General features: G+C 62.3%; 1 protein-coding gene and 1 long non-coding RNA gene across 4 annotated transcripts; one reads left to right on the top strand and one right to left on the bottom strand.

Annotated features, from left to right (window-relative positions):
* Positions 1-2,614: 2,614 nt before the first annotated feature.
* On the bottom strand, positions 2,615-11,129 carry LOC118649117. Of its 3 annotated transcripts, none has more exons than XR_004965554.1 (3): positions 10,406-11,129; positions 3,744-3,997; positions 2,615-2,964 (listed from the first exon to the last, which is right to left on the bottom strand). It is a non-coding gene; the product is annotated as an uncharacterized LOC118649117 (long non-coding RNA). The 3 variants fall into 3 exon arrangements; XR_004965556.1 differs by having other exon boundaries at positions 2,615-2,961; XR_004965555.1 differs by lacking the exon at positions 10,406-11,129 and adding an exon at positions 5,658-6,868.
* Positions 11,130-11,238: 109 nt separating this feature from the next.
* LRRC10B (leucine rich repeat containing 10B) lies at positions 11,239-13,743 on the top strand. The gene has a single exon (XM_036295921.1). The coding sequence runs from the start codon at positions 11,502-11,504 to the stop codon at positions 12,348-12,350; it is 849 nt and encodes a 282-aa protein (XP_036151814.1). The 5' UTR covers positions 11,239-11,501; the 3' UTR covers positions 12,351-13,743.
* The last annotated feature ends 510 nt before the right edge of the window (positions 13,744-14,253 follow it).

Below are 14,253 nucleotides of genomic sequence, written 5' to 3'. Positions count from 1 at the left end.
CGTGTTCCCTGCTCACCCTCCTCTCTGGCCCAGGAGGAGATAGGGTGTCGAGGACACTGGAGCCTGATACACTCTCTCTCTGCCCCCCACCCCCATGGTCCTGCACCCAGTTTCCAGGCCATGGGAGCTGGGGCTGCTTCGGGTTTCCTGGGCTGGAGGTGTGGACCCCACCAAGGGCGGGGGCTGAGCAGCCCCTGTGATCCATGAGCCCTGCCTCCTCCCCTGCAGCCTCTCTCCAGGCAGCTCATCCTGGGCCCCCTGCTTTGGTCCTGGGCCTCCTGTTTGGGTCCTGAGTCCCTTGTTTGGGTCCTGGGTCCCTGTTTGGGTCCTGGGCCCCCTGCTTGGGTCCTGGGCCCCCTGCTTGGGTCCTGGGTCCCTGTTTGAGTCCTGGGCCCCCTGTTTGGGTCCTGGGCCTCCTGCTTTGGTCCTGGTCTCTCTGCTTGGGTCCTGGGCCTCCTGCTTTGGTCCTGGTCTCTCTGCTTTGGTCCTGGGCCTCCTGTTTGGGTCCTGAGTCCCTTGTTTGGGTCCTGGGTCCCTTGTTTGGGTCCTGGGCCCCTGCTTTGGTCCTGGCCCCCTGCTTTGGTCCTGGGTCCCTGCTTGGGTCCTGGGCCCCTGCTTGGGTCCTGGGCCCCTGCTTTGGTCCTGGGTCCCTGTTTGGGTCCTGGGCCTCCTGCTTTGGTCCTGGTCTCTCTGCTTGGGTCCTGGGCCCCCTGCTTTGGTCCTCGTCTCTCTGTTTGGGTCCTGGGCCCCCTGCTTGGGTCCTGGGTCCCCTGTTTGGGTCCTGGCCCCCCTGCTTGGGTCCGGATCCCCTGCCTGGGTCCTGGTCTCTCTGCTTGGGTCCCGGGCCCCAGCCCAGAAGCCGTGTGAGGATAAGGTGGCCAGGGCGTGGGGTGGCAGGAAGGGGATCTAGGAGGGGCCAATGCTAAGCCTTGGTGGTTCTGGCGCCTCCGCTGGGTGCAGGGCCTGGCTGTCCCATCTCCCAGAGGAGCATGGGCATGGAGAGGTGCAGTGACTCCCCAAGTCACAGCCGGTGAGGGTCGCGGGCGGGGCCTGCTGGAGGGCTGGAGGGGACCTCCCCTCACACGGTGCCCAGCAGCTGACCAGCCCCAGCCAAGCTTCCCCATAGCGGCCCGAGGGCCTCACCTCTCACCCCTGAGCCCCGCGGGCCGGAGCTGGGCCTGGGTCAGTGCTGAGCCCTCCTCGGTGTCGCCAGCAGGCGGGTGAGCGCCTCCCCCTGTGGTGCTCAGGTCACTGGGACAGTTGAAGGGACAGGCCTTCGCCACGTCCCGCCCACCCTGTGCTGCCGGGTGAGCCTGGGCGCTGACAGTGCGGCTTCCCTTGGGGGCACCTGTCCCCCTGCCCCGCAGAGACGTGAGCCTCTGGTCCGTTTCCTCCCTCGGAGCCCAGGCTGTGGGCTGGAGCTGGCCGGGCCCGGGCTCTGGAGTCAGACGTCCTGGGTTCGAATCCCAGCTCTTCACCCTGCAGCTGCTTCCGCCGCAGCTGTGGAGGCCGCCTGGGCGTCTGGTCACCAGCTATGGAGGCCGCTGGGCGTCTGAACTGACCAAACAGCAGTGCCCACCTGCTGGGCCACACGAGCCGACGTATAAGGTGCTGAGCTCGCAAACAGGAGCTGCCTTGACGCTGGAGCGGAGGAAGCAGGCCTGGGTGGGGTGGGGACTTGAGAAAGGCTACCCTGCCAGTGCATTGCAGGGTCTGGCCTTTGCCGCCTCCTGCTTGGCCCTGGACAGGACCCTCAGCACCTTCTTGGGGAGCAGGCCCCCTCCTGTCTGGGAGAGCATGGGGGTGACCCCAGAGGCCTAGGCTGCCCCCCCTGAGGGCACCTCTGCTGGGCCTCCTGGATGCTGCCTGCCCCTCCCTTCACCTGCAAACCAGGCGAGTCACTCCTTCCAGCTGGTGCCAATTGTGCCAATTGTAGCTGCTGCCAAGGCTGCCTGCCCCCGCCCCCCCTCCCCCCGCCTCAGGATATTCTGGAAATCAGTCTGCGGCACAAAGACGATGATTAGCCTTTATTAAGCCCCCACAGCCTGCGGGGCTGGGAGTTTTCCGTGGGCCTCGTCTTTTCAGTGAGAACACAGAGGGCCTCCCTCTGGGGGAAGTTTGGGGACACAGGTGGGTGCTGCGCTGACGGCAGGCTGTGGGGGTGTGGAGCCCCGAGGGCTGACGGGACAGCAGGATCGGGACAGACGCTGGGCGCCACGTGATTGGACCCCATTTCTGACGCACACGGACACGCGTGAGGCTGCCCTCGTCATGGCACCGTGGCAGCGGAAGCTGACAGGCACCATCTGGCCGGGGTCACATGGTGACATGCAGAGCCACCGGCTCATGGGCTTGACAGCTGGCCAGCTGGGAAAAGGCATTTGTCCGTGGGAACTGGAGGCCGGGGTGGTGGAGGCCCCGGTGGGAAGGCGGCAGGAGGGTGGGTAGGCTGCACGCACAGATGGAGGGCCCGAAACTCGAAATCTGATCCCCGCTTTCCTCTCTGGCCATCTGGAGGGCCACCCCTTCCCACAGAGATGGTCCCCGAACAGCCAAATACGCAAGGACGGCCAGGAACCCGCATCCCCCCCCCCCCCCCCCCGTTCTCTGTTAGGCTTGGAGGAGGGTCTGCTGGGGTCTTCCAGGGCTGCCGCCGCCGAGTCTTCTTGCTTTTCCAGATGCTGCTACAGACAGGGCGCCGCCAGGAGGGTCTTGGAGCCGTAAAACTTCACGCTGGAAGGAACTTGGTGAGAACCAGGTCCAGCTGAGCAGAGACGGAGCGAACGCCCCAAGCCCCCCGCTTCGTGCGCACTCAGGCCTCTGCTCCCAGCGCGGGCCTTTCCATCACATCACGGAACCCGGGGCGGGGTGGGGTCGGGTGCGGTGTGAGAAGTGAGGCCTGGAAGCTTCCTGGAGAGCCAGCATCATGCAGCCCGTGATGAGCAGGGGCTTCGCTTTCTTCTGCTGAAGAAAAGGGGTGAGTATGCGTGTGTGTGTGTGTGTGCGTGTGTGCGCGCGCGTGAGTGCAGGTCTCCTCGCCCTGGGGTCCCCCAGATCTACCTGGGACTTTCTCATGCCCCCTCAGGCTCAGCCCAAGCAGGCAGGGCCGGGGCCTCCTTTGCAGCGGCATCCACCTTCAGGGAGGCGGCTCGGCCCCTTCCCTCCCACCTGCCCAGGAGCCTTCATCGCCTTTCGCCTGGGATTGTGGCTTCTGTGACGCCTGCTTCCCCCCACCCGGCCGTGCGGCGTCAGCTCCCTGCTCTCCAAGTTCAAAGCCAGGCTTTTGGACCTACACAAAGGGCGCCTCTCTCAAAACTCGGCTCTTGCAAAGCTATAGTCTCAGCTCGGGCTTCAAAGCCGCGTGTGCCACTCAAAGCCACGGATCTCACTTTGTTCCGAGCTTCCCTCGGAGAGCGGGGCACAGGAAGAGGGGAGGCCCGCGGGGACCAGGGCACTGTGGAGCGTGGAGCATCCGTTCACATCTCACAGTGGCGACACCCAGGCCCCGAGAGAGAGAGAAAGAAGCATCCATGATGAGAGAGAATCATTGGTCGGCTGCCTCCTGCACGGCCCCCCCCCCGCCCCCCCCCACCCTGGGGATGGAGCCCACAACCCGGGCCTGTGCCCTGACCTGGAATCGAACCCTGACCTCCTGGTTCCTAGGTCGACGCTCAACCCCTGAGCCACGCCGGCCGGGCCAAAGCATAAACACTTGAAATGCAGACAGAATTAGTACTACTGACCTCTCCTTTTGCCGCGGACTCCAATACGGCCCCTCACAGCACCGGTGCTGACCCATCTTTATGACATGAAACGATTCTTTATCTTGATTGCTGAGATGCCGTGTTGTTTTTTTGCCGCCCCTTAAATTCTGTGCCCGGGGCAAGGGCCCTGCTCACCTCATCCTAGTCCCGCTTCGGATTCACTCTTTCGATGTGAGAACGGAGGTCCGGGGAGGGTGCGGGAGCAGCTCAGGTGGACCAGACGCCCGGAGAACCTGCGGGACAGAGGCTGTGCTCACTCCTCCAGCACATGCTGGCTAAGGGGGTGCCAGGCGGCAGGCACCGGGCCGGGTTCATGGAGCATCACTGAACACCGTCCCTCCCCTCACGGAGCTTGTATCTTAGTACAGAGGAAAATGACTTCAAATAATATGAACTTAGTTAGTTAGTTGATTACGAAATTCGTCCAAGGGGCTTGGCCCCCGCCGCTGTGGCGGCTGCCTCTGCCTCGGCACCTCCCCCCCTGCAGCTTCATCCAGAAGGTCATCCGGAAGGATGTCCAGTCTAATTAGCATATCACGCTTTTATTAATATAGGTAATTGGAATAAGCACTTTGAAGGAGAAATGTGGGAATTCAAGAATGTATAACATGGGAGTTTGGCGCGCTGGAAGAGATCCGGAAGGATTCTCTGAGAGAGGGAGGTTTCAACTGAAACGGTAAGGGATAAGCCATGTGAGCCAAGCACAGCAGGAAGGAGAGGGACCAGCATGTGCAAAGGTCCTGGGGTGGAACGAAGCTGGTGCATTTGAGAAATTGAGAGGAAATGTCTTGGTCAGTCTGGGATGATTCTGTGACAAACAATCCTTAAGTCTAAATGGCTGAATATGTTCATCAACAAACCAACAAACAAGTGCTGGCGAGGATGTGGAGAAAAAGGAACCCTCGTGCACTGCTGGTGGGAGTGCAGATTAGTGCAGCCACCGTGGAGAACAATACGGAGTTTCCTCAAAAAACTAAAAATGGAACTCCCATTTGACCCAGGGATCCCACTTCTAGGACTATATCCCAAGAAATCAGAAACACCAATTAGAAAGGATATATGCACCCCGATGTTCATAGCAGCACATTCACCATAGCTAAGATCTGGAAACAGCCTAAGTGCCCATCAGCAGATGAATGGATTAGAAAACGGAGGTACATCTACACAATGGAATACACGCTGCGGTAAAAAAGAAGGAGTTCTTACCATTTGCAACAGCCTGGATGGAACTGGAGAGCATTATGCTGAGTGAAATAAGCCAGTCAGAGAAAGATAAATATCACATGATGTCACTCATTTGTGGAATATAACGAACAACATAAACTGATGAACAAAAACAGAACCAGAGACACAGAAGCATCGATCAGACTGTGCAACCTCAGAGGGAAGGTGGGGGGGGGGGGAGATCAACCAAAGGACTTGTGTGCATGCATCTGAGCATAACCAATGGACACAGACAGGAGGGGGTGAGGGCATGTGCTGGGGGTGGGAGCGGCCGGGGGAGGTCAATGGGGGGAAAAAGAGACTCATGTAATACTTTAAACAATAAAGAATTTACACCCTGACTGGTTTGGCTCAGTGGATAGAGCATCAGCCTGCAGACTCAAGGGTCCCAGGTTCGATTCCGGTCAAGGGCATGTACCTTGGCTGTGGGCACATCCCCAGTAGGGGGTGTGCAGGAGGCAGCTGATCGGTGTTTCTCTCTCGTCTATGTTTCTCACTATCCCTCTCCCTTCCTCTCTGTAAAAAATCAATAAAATATATTTTTTAAAAAGTAAAATTCAACCCTCCCCAAAAAAACACAATAAAGAATTTAAGTTCTAAAAAATGGCTGAATATGTTAGCATTTATTTCTCATTTGCTTCACAGTCTAATGTGGGTCAGATCGCTCACCTCCACGTGGTGACTCAGGGATCCAGCGCCTGCTCACCTTTGACCCCACAGAGTAAAGGCGGGAGATTGTGCATGAACGCCGCATGAGCTACTTCTGCCCACATCTGTCGGCCCGTGCTCAGTCCCGGGTCCAACCGCGCCAGCCTGCTAGTGCCCAGGAAGACAGAGACAGTGACACTGGCTTCCCCTGCCACGGGGAGGGGGACCAGGACAGGCAAGTCCTTGGCGGTCATGGCAGGACCTGGGTCTGTGGTCTTGGAGCAGAAGATCCAGCTTGAACTTGGCCACAGGCCCAGGAAGGTGTAAGGGCAGCGGCCAGCTATGCCCACTGTGGTTTCTTCCAAGAGGAAGGAGCCATCGTGTCAGAACTCATTTTGGAACATGGAGGCCTCTCAGAACTCATTAGGATGGTCACGTTTCTGTCCCCGCATGGGGGCGTGTCCCGCATGGAGGCATGTCCCGCATGGAGGCGTGTCGCATGGAGGCATGTCCCGCCTGGAGGCATGTCCCGCAGGGAGGCGTGTCCGGACCCAAGTCAGCGTCACTCCTGGCTTCTGCTGCTCCAGCTCTGTGTCCCTGGAGGGCTGGGGAGGACTCTCAGCTTTCAGCAGACCCGCCAGGCCGCTCTCAGGAGCTCTGGTTTCGGGGAATGTGATCCCCAGGGTGTTGGTAGCCTCCAGTTTCTCGGGGACCTGGGGCGCAGGGTGGCAGTGGCTGAGCCACCCTCGTGAGCTTGGCTGTGTACGAAGGGCTCTGGACCAATGGTGGCCCAGGCAGTGCCTGCAACTTGCTAATGGGCAGACCCTGAGCCCAGATCACAGCCCTAGGCAGACGCTGGCCTTGGGCCCTCTGCTCTGCCTTCCTGCGTCTGCTTTGGGGTTCGGAGGCTGGCTCTGTGGGTTCTCGGATGCTCCCAGTTGGGCAGACACGCTGCGTCCTGGGCTTGGGGTCAGAATGTCCAAGCAGGGCAGTTCTGGAAATCTTTGCATGACGAGGGCGAGCACTGGGGCATCCAGGGTGCCTTCTTTAATTTCTCCCGGCTGAGCGAGGCAATACGCCTTGGAAGTCCGGGCTTTGCAAGAAGATGGATTGGGTTTGGATCCTGGCCTTGCCCTTACCAGCTGTGTGACATTGATCAAGCTATTTACCTTCTTTTTCAAAAATAATTTTTTTATTGATTTCAGAGAGGAAAGAGAGAGATCAATGATGAGAATCATTGATCAGCTGCCTCTTGCATGCCCCCTACTGGGGGTTGAGCCTGCAATCCAGGCCTCTGACCTTGACTGGAATCGAACCTGGGACCCTTCCGTCTTCAGGCCAACGCTCTACCCACTGAGCACCACCGGCTAGGGCGAGCTACTTGAATTCATTGAATTGGTTTTCTCACCTGTGGAGCAGGGGAACTTAAGCACCTGCTTGGCCAATGTGGTCAGGAAACGAAGTTCCTTTATCCCACACATACATGGAACCTCCTTAGTGTGCGGAAAAGGACCCAGATTACCGTGTGGAGGGGTATGAGTTGGACAAACGCCTTTCCCCACACCCCCAAAACACACACACACATGCACACACACGCATGCACATACACACACCCCTTCCTTCAGCAGCAGCCACAGGGGTCCTGTTAAGATGTATGTCAGATCAGGCCATTCCTCTGCTCAAAGTCCCCAGTGATCTCCCACCAGAGGTCAAAGCCAAAGCCTTCACAAAGGCCGCAGGCCTCGGCAGTCCCTCACCCCCAAGACTTCCTCTCCCTGCCATCTCCCTGCTGCCTGGGCTCCTTGCGGCTCCAGGGCTCCCGGCACACTCCTGCCCGGGGTCTTGGCGCTGCCACCCCGTCCTGGAACTCGTGCCCCGGACATCTGTCTACATGGCCTTTCCCTCTCCCCGCTCCAGCTTTGCTCAAATGCCAGCCTGTCCTGAGGGCTGTCTCTGTCTCCTGCGCTCCTTCCCCCACAGCCTGATCGATGCCTGACACAGCGGGACATGCCTCTTGCTGATTATCTCCACTCGCGGGAATGGGAGTCCCGCAGAGGCAGGGTTTCGGGTCTATTAATATGTCCACGTTCACAGTCACCGCCCTTGTGTGGCCACACGCGCAGGGCCATGCTGTTTGGTGAATGAATACCTGCAGGCAGGCGACACCTAGCGTCCAGGGGTGCAGGGAGGAGGGGGCATGGCATGAAGGGCATTGCCATGTTCCTTTTTTTTGCCAAATGAAGGACTGGGACGAGGTCCCCAGGAGACCATGAACCCGTGGGAACTGTGACATCATGGGGAGGGGGAGGTTCCTGCCACCTGTGTTTTCCGGGGATGAAGCCCCCAGCTTCCTGCAGACATCCAGCAGAACCTGTGGTCTCCTGGGAGCTGAGCCCCCTCCCTCCCTGACCTTTCATGGCCGGCTCTAACAGGCTCACATCCCTGCCTGCTAAGGCCCCGGGTGCTAACATTCCATGACCTCACTCAGGTCTCGGCAGCCACAGCGGTCCTGGCCCCACAGAGGGGAGTAGGAGCCAGAGGAAGCCTTGCCAGGGTCCGCGGGTGAGGGTGGGGGCGTGTGGGGACACGGGAGGGAAGGCAAAGGGGGCTTCTATATTACATGTGCTGTGTCCTTCCTGCCCATAGAAAAGAAAGTGGATTTAAAGTGAGTGTGACAAAATGTGTGCGGTCGTCAACGCCGGACACAGGCGCAGGGTGTGTGTCACCGAGAGCTTCGTTCCTGTCTGCGCGTCAAATTTCTTGAACAAAATACAGGCTTGGAGGTGGGCAGGGCGTTACGGCTTCTGATCCGGACGGCCAGGCGGTTTCTGGGGACCCGAGGGACCTGGGCTCCGGGAAGGTGCCGCGGGGGAATGGGCAGAGGCTGGCAGAGTCTGGGCCCACTCCTATAGCTGTGGGGGCCCCCCCCTCCCCTGCCCCCTCCCCGGGCCTCAGTTTCTTGCGTCCTGGGGAGTGGGAAAAGGCTGAGAGGCCCCGTGCTGGGGATGGAGCTAATCCATTAGTGACGCCTCAACAAGAACTGGGCGCCCGCAGTGCCAGCGTGATTCATCAGCGAGATTGCCCGCTGCCAGCCTGCGTGGGCCGGAGTGCCAGCACATTTTACCTGTACCCGCCGAGGAGGGCCTGGTGGGAGGCGAAGGTACAGCATCGAACAAGCAAGACAAAGACTGGGAGAAAGGAGAGGGCCGGTCCCGTGCCCTGGAAGCCAGGACGCTCGGCCAGGCGGGTGCTGGAGGGGCAGGGCATGTGGCTCCTGCCCGCGCAGGCAGAGCCCGCGGAGTGCCAGCTCCGAGCATGTGGCGAGGGGGGCTGGCTGGGCTTCCTCCTCCACAGCGGATGTTCCCTCAGGGGGAATCTGTTTGAGGGGCAGCAGGGGGTGGGGTGGGGGTGGGGGAGGCGCTCAGCCCTATCCATCAGCCTGGCTGGGTTTTCCTCTGCTTGCTTCTTCTGGGAAGTTCTCCCAAAGCAGAAGGGCGAGTGTTGAATGGGGCGAGGTCTGGAAGGAGTGAGAAGCCCCTCTGGCTAAGGCTCAGACCCTCCCATACCCCAGCTCTGGTGTCTGGGCTGCGCTTATCCTCTGCCTGGCGCCCCTCCCTCCTTCCGAGGTCCTGTCAGCATCTCATCTGTTTCCATCCCTAGACAGGGGTCCCTGGCTGGTTCCTGGCCCCGGCAATATCTGCCTCTGTGTCCCCTGTCACCCTGACACCCCTAGCCTGTTCCCACTGCTATTTATCCCACACCTACGTGGGGTATCTGAGCAAAAGAAGTCAGGAGCAGAAGGAGTACACACTGAATAATTTCATTTACATGAAACCCAAGAACAGGCCTCACTGACCCGTGATGATAGAGGTCAGGATCATGGCTGCCCCTGGGAGGTGGGAGTTGACAGTAAGAGGCACCAGGGGACTCTGAGTGGCGGCCATACTACACGGGTGTTCACATGTGTCAAAGCTCAAGCTGTATCGCTGGCCGGTTTGGCTCAGTGGGTAGAGCCTGCGGCCTGAAGTCTCCCAGGTTCGATCCCGATCAAGGGCATGTGCCTAGGTTGTGGGCTCAATCCCCATGGTAGGGGGCGTGCAGGAGGCAGCCGATTAATGATTCTCTCTCATCACGGATGTTTCTGTCTCCCTCTCCCTTCCTCTCTGAAATCAATAAAAATATATTTAAGAAAAACCTGTACACGTATGTGATCCATGCATGTCACTGTATGCAAAACATGTTACTGAATACCTACAATGAGCCAGGCCCCGCGCCAGCAGGGGACACACACTCCCTGCCTGCCTGCGGAGCTCATGTGGCAGGGAGCGTGGCTCTTGTCCTGACCACCCGTGCCACTGCCCTCTGCCCTCTGCCCTGGAGCCCCTCTGTCTGGGCCTGCAGTGGGGATGGAGTGGGGGCGGGTCAAAGGGCAGGGTGCTGCTCGGAGGTGTGCGCCTTCAGCCAGTCTCAAGGTCACACTGAGGACAGGGGAGGCCCATGCCTGATCCCTGGGGGCACTTTCCTCATCACTCGTGTGGGATGAACGAGGCCTTTGGCACCAGGTGGGAGGCTCCGCTGTGGGAGGCGCAGTTAGTGTTCCACTTATTGGTCCACGGCCAGGAGTACAGGCCGCAGAGCCACACACCACCTAGTCTCAACCCCCAGCCACTCCCCAGCCGGTGGGGTGACCTTGGGCAAGTCACTCAGCTCATCAAGCCTCTCAGAGCCTCTTCCGTCATCTTTAAGATTGGGGTAAAGAGGGTACCTACCCCACAGCACGTCGCCAGGGTTCCGTGCCAGGAGTGCTGGGCACACGCAGGTTCCCAACCCAGGGGAGCGCGCCTTCCTGCCCGGAGCTCTGGCAGGAGGGCTCCGAAGGGGCGGGAGAGGCTGGGGAAGGCGGCCAGGCTGTGGTGGGAGCATGCGCACCAGGCAGGTCCCGGAGTGAAAGTGGTCCTGGCGGGTGGCGCTCAGAGGCGCTGGGGGCCCATCCTCCGTCCACGCACACGCTGAGCACCGCAGGGGGACGTGGCAGGAGACAGCGTGCGAGCGCACCGCGGAGGAGCCTGCGGGGCGAGGCGGCTGTCCCGGGCGCGGACCGGGCGGAGCCAGGCTCCGAGTCCCCGAAAGTCCTCCGGTGTGACCCACCCTGAGAAGGGCCAGACGGTCGCTCTGTCCCGCGTCACTGTCCTGAAGCGACCCTCGCGGGGAAGCTAGTCGCGTGCGGCGGCACCGAAGGGGCCGGCGGCGACCGCAGTCCTCAGTCCCTTCTCCAGAGCCACGTGCCCAGGGTCCGGGTGTGCGCGCCGGCGTTTCCTGGCCTTCGGTCCCTTCTTCCCGGACTTGCCGATCTGGGCGCAAATGACCGCCAACCGAACGGCTCGCGGCGACGGGAGAGCGTCGGCGGGCGGGTCTGCGCCCGCGTAAAGCCGGGCTCGGGAGGCGCCGACCTGGGGTTCCCGCGGCCCGCGCTGGCCGGCGCCCGGACCCCGGCACCCGTAGCTCTTGGCCCCGCCCCGCCCCGCCCTCCCTCTGCCTCATTGGCAGCCGCGTCGGGGGTTGCCAGGGCGACGGGTCGCTTAGCTGCGAGTCAGAGCTAACCCGAGCCAGTCCGCCGGCGTCGGGAGCCGGGGAGGCCAGAGGGCGAGCCTCCGAGCGCAGCGCCCCGCGGCTGGGCTCCAAGCGGGTGCCTCCTTTCGGCCGCGCACGGCCCCCCTCCCGGCGCAGGGGCAGGCCGGGGCGGGGGGCCCCCGGAGCCGAGGCGGCCTCGGCCCCGTCGGGGAGACCAGGGGGCGACCAGGGCGGAGCGATGCCGGGCGGCGGCGGCGGCGGCGGCGGCAGTGGCCCCGGTCGGGGCCCGTGACCATGGGCATCGCCGAGTCCACCCTGGACGAGCTGCCGTCGGACGCGGAGGAGCAGCTGCGCCACGGCGAGCAGCAGCTGGAGCTGAGCGGGCGGCGGCTGCGGCGGCTGCCCAGCGCCGTGTGCACGCTGAGCCGCCTGGAGAAGCTGTACGTGAGCGGCACGGGGCTGCGCGAGCTGCCGGAGGAGATCGAGGAGCTGCGCGAGCTGCGCATCCTGGCGCTCGACTTCAACAAGCTGGAGCGCCTGCCCGACGGCCTGTGCCGCCTGCCGCGCCTCGCGCGCCTCTACCTGGGCGGCAACCGGCTGCTGGCGCTGCCCGGCGACTTCGCCCAGCTGCAGAGCCTGCGCTGCCTCTGGATCGAGGGCAACTACCTGCGGCGCTTCCCGCGGCCGCTGCTGCGCCTGGGGGCGCTCCAGTCGCTGCAGATGGGCGACAACCGGCTGCGCGCGCTGCCCGCCGACCTGCCGCGCATGACGGGCCTGCGTGGCCTCTGGCTCTACGGCAACCGCTTCGAGGAGTTCCCGCCCCCGCTGCTGCGCATGGGCCGCCTGCACATCCTCGACCTGGACCGCAACCGCCTGGGCGGCTTCCCGGACCTGCGCCCGCTGCGCTCCCTGCGCGTCTTCTCCTACGACCACAACCCGGTCACCGGGCCGCCACGCGTCGCCGACACCGTCTTCCTCGTGGGCGAGGGCGCCGTGGAGCGCATGGCCGAGCGCGACGAGCCCGTCCCCCGGCGGCCGCCCCGGCGCCCGGCGCGGGCCTTCGAGGATGACGAGGAAGAAGACCTGCTCATGGGGGGCGGGGGCTCCCGGGCCCTGGACGCGGCTCCAGGACTGGGCACCTGAGCCTGTACTCTGGGTGATGGACTTCAGCCGCTCTGGGAGGAGGGGCTCTGGGAAGCTCCGTGGGAGCGGTGGGCAGAGCAGGGGCCGCTTTGGGGGAGTGGCGGGGAACCGGCAGGCCTGGGGGCCACCTTCAGACAGTCCTGGGCGGTCCTCAGACCCGGAGGCACGGGCTCCAGCCAGCCCCCTGTGCCTGTGTCCGGCCCCTGAGAGCGGCACTGACAGCACAGTAGAGAGGCCAGCTTCCTCCTGGAAAGGGGCCACTGCTGTCGGTGGAACCAGCACGTGGCTGGGCCGGGTGCCCAGGGGCCACCGCCCTCCCCCCTCCTGGAGTTTGGCCCTCCTAGGCCGCCTTTCTGGTGCAGGAGCCCCCGCCTCTGGAGGGGACACTGCGGTGAGGTGGGCCTGGCCGGGGCAGAGGCCTGCAGGGGCCGGTGCCCAGGACAGAAGCGGGAAACTGGGATTGGGGCCCACACACCGCAGCTGCCCTCGCCCCTCCACCGGGGCGCATTGGACATACCTCCCTCCCCAGGCCCCCCCTCCCCCCCCAGTTTGTATGGGGAAGCGGGGCTCAGGAGGCAGGGCCTGCACCTCTGCCTTGTACCCAGTTCTCTCCTCCCAGCTTGTGCCTGGAATCTGGCTGCTCCCTCCCCCGCCTGAGCCTCCCAGCTGTCAAGGTTGACAAGCAGCCACTCTGCCTGGAGGCCTCCTGCACTGAGGAGAGCGGTGCGGGGCTGGGGAGGCGGCCTAGCGCCTTTCCCACTGCCTGCACTCTCCATTCCCTTAAATGGGCACAGGCAGGGTGGCTGGCACGGCGCGGGGCATGGGACGAGCACTGTGTGCCTCTCCTCCGTCACCAGGGACAGCCTCAAGTGGGTGAGGAGGGGCCCGCACGCTGCCATTCCCGGGGCCAGATCCTTCCCATCCGAGCAATAATGGGCATGGGCGGGGCGGGCGGGGCCAGGGACACTCAGGGACACGGTCAGGGCCTGGGGCCCCACGTGGTCATGGTTTCTTTAGGAAGAAGAAAAAAACCGGCTGCAAGCAAATTACATTTCTTGGAGAAAGAATGTGCATCTCCCCGCGCCTGTTTTTTTTAATAAGCCCTGGGGGCACCGGGTCCCCTGCTGCGGGGCCCTGGCTCCCCCCTGGCACCGCCCTGTCCTGTGCCTCCGCTCCAGCGAGACGCCCGGCCAGCTGCCGTCTGCTGTCCGGGGAACGAGCCCAAGGCTTTGGCTGCTCAGGGCTCTCCCATCGGCCTCGCTGGGTCTGACTCTGCCCCCTGCCCCCAGCTATGCTGCCTTCCTCCGTCTCCTCCAGGTTAACGCTCAGGTTCCCGGACACCTGAGATGTTTCTTCCTCAGGCTGGGCTGGCCTTTCCCCATTGCTTCACCGGCACTGACCGCCCCCCCCCGCCCCGCCCCCCCGCTCCTGCCCCCTCTGAGACTCTGTTCTAACCTCCTTCCAGCTCCCTCTTCCTCTGTCTCTCCCTCTTGGTTTCTTTTTATTCGGTTATGGTTTTACTTTCTCCCCTCCCTGTTCAGAAAAAAAAATTAAAACTTTAAAGAAAGGAAGAAAGTGGTAAAGCTTCAAGCCTAGAGGCCCATCTCCCATGAGATGCTGCTAGGCCACCATCACCATGGTGACCGGGCTGATGTCATACCAGGCCCAAAGGTCAGGCCTGGCCCAGCAGCTCTGCTGGCCACTGGGCTGGGCCTAGGTTGGGAGGAGGCTGGGGAGGGTCTGGAGCAGTCAGCTTGCCAGTGAGGGTGACAAACAGAAAGTGGGGGGTGGGAGGAGCTTGGGGGCTGCCTCCTGCTTGAGGAGGAAGAGGGGTCCGGGGCTGCTGCAGACGTGGTCCCTCCTAGAGCTCTTCAGGTCCCCACGCTCACCCTGTGTGGCTCCT

Source organism: Myotis myotis, unplaced genomic scaffold (genome assembly GCF_014108235.1).
Source record: "Myotis myotis isolate mMyoMyo1 unplaced genomic scaffold, mMyoMyo1.p scaffold_m19_p_27, whole genome shotgun sequence".
NCBI classification, from domain to species: Eukaryota; Metazoa; Chordata; class Mammalia; order Chiroptera; family Vespertilionidae; genus Myotis; species Myotis myotis.
This window is presented reverse-complemented; position numbering and strand designations above follow the sequence as displayed.

Coding starts and splice junctions, on each gene's coding strand:
- LRRC10B (XM_036295921.1), top strand. CDS start 11,502: ATGGGCATCGCCGAGTCCACCCTGGACGAGCTGCCGTCGGACGCGGAG.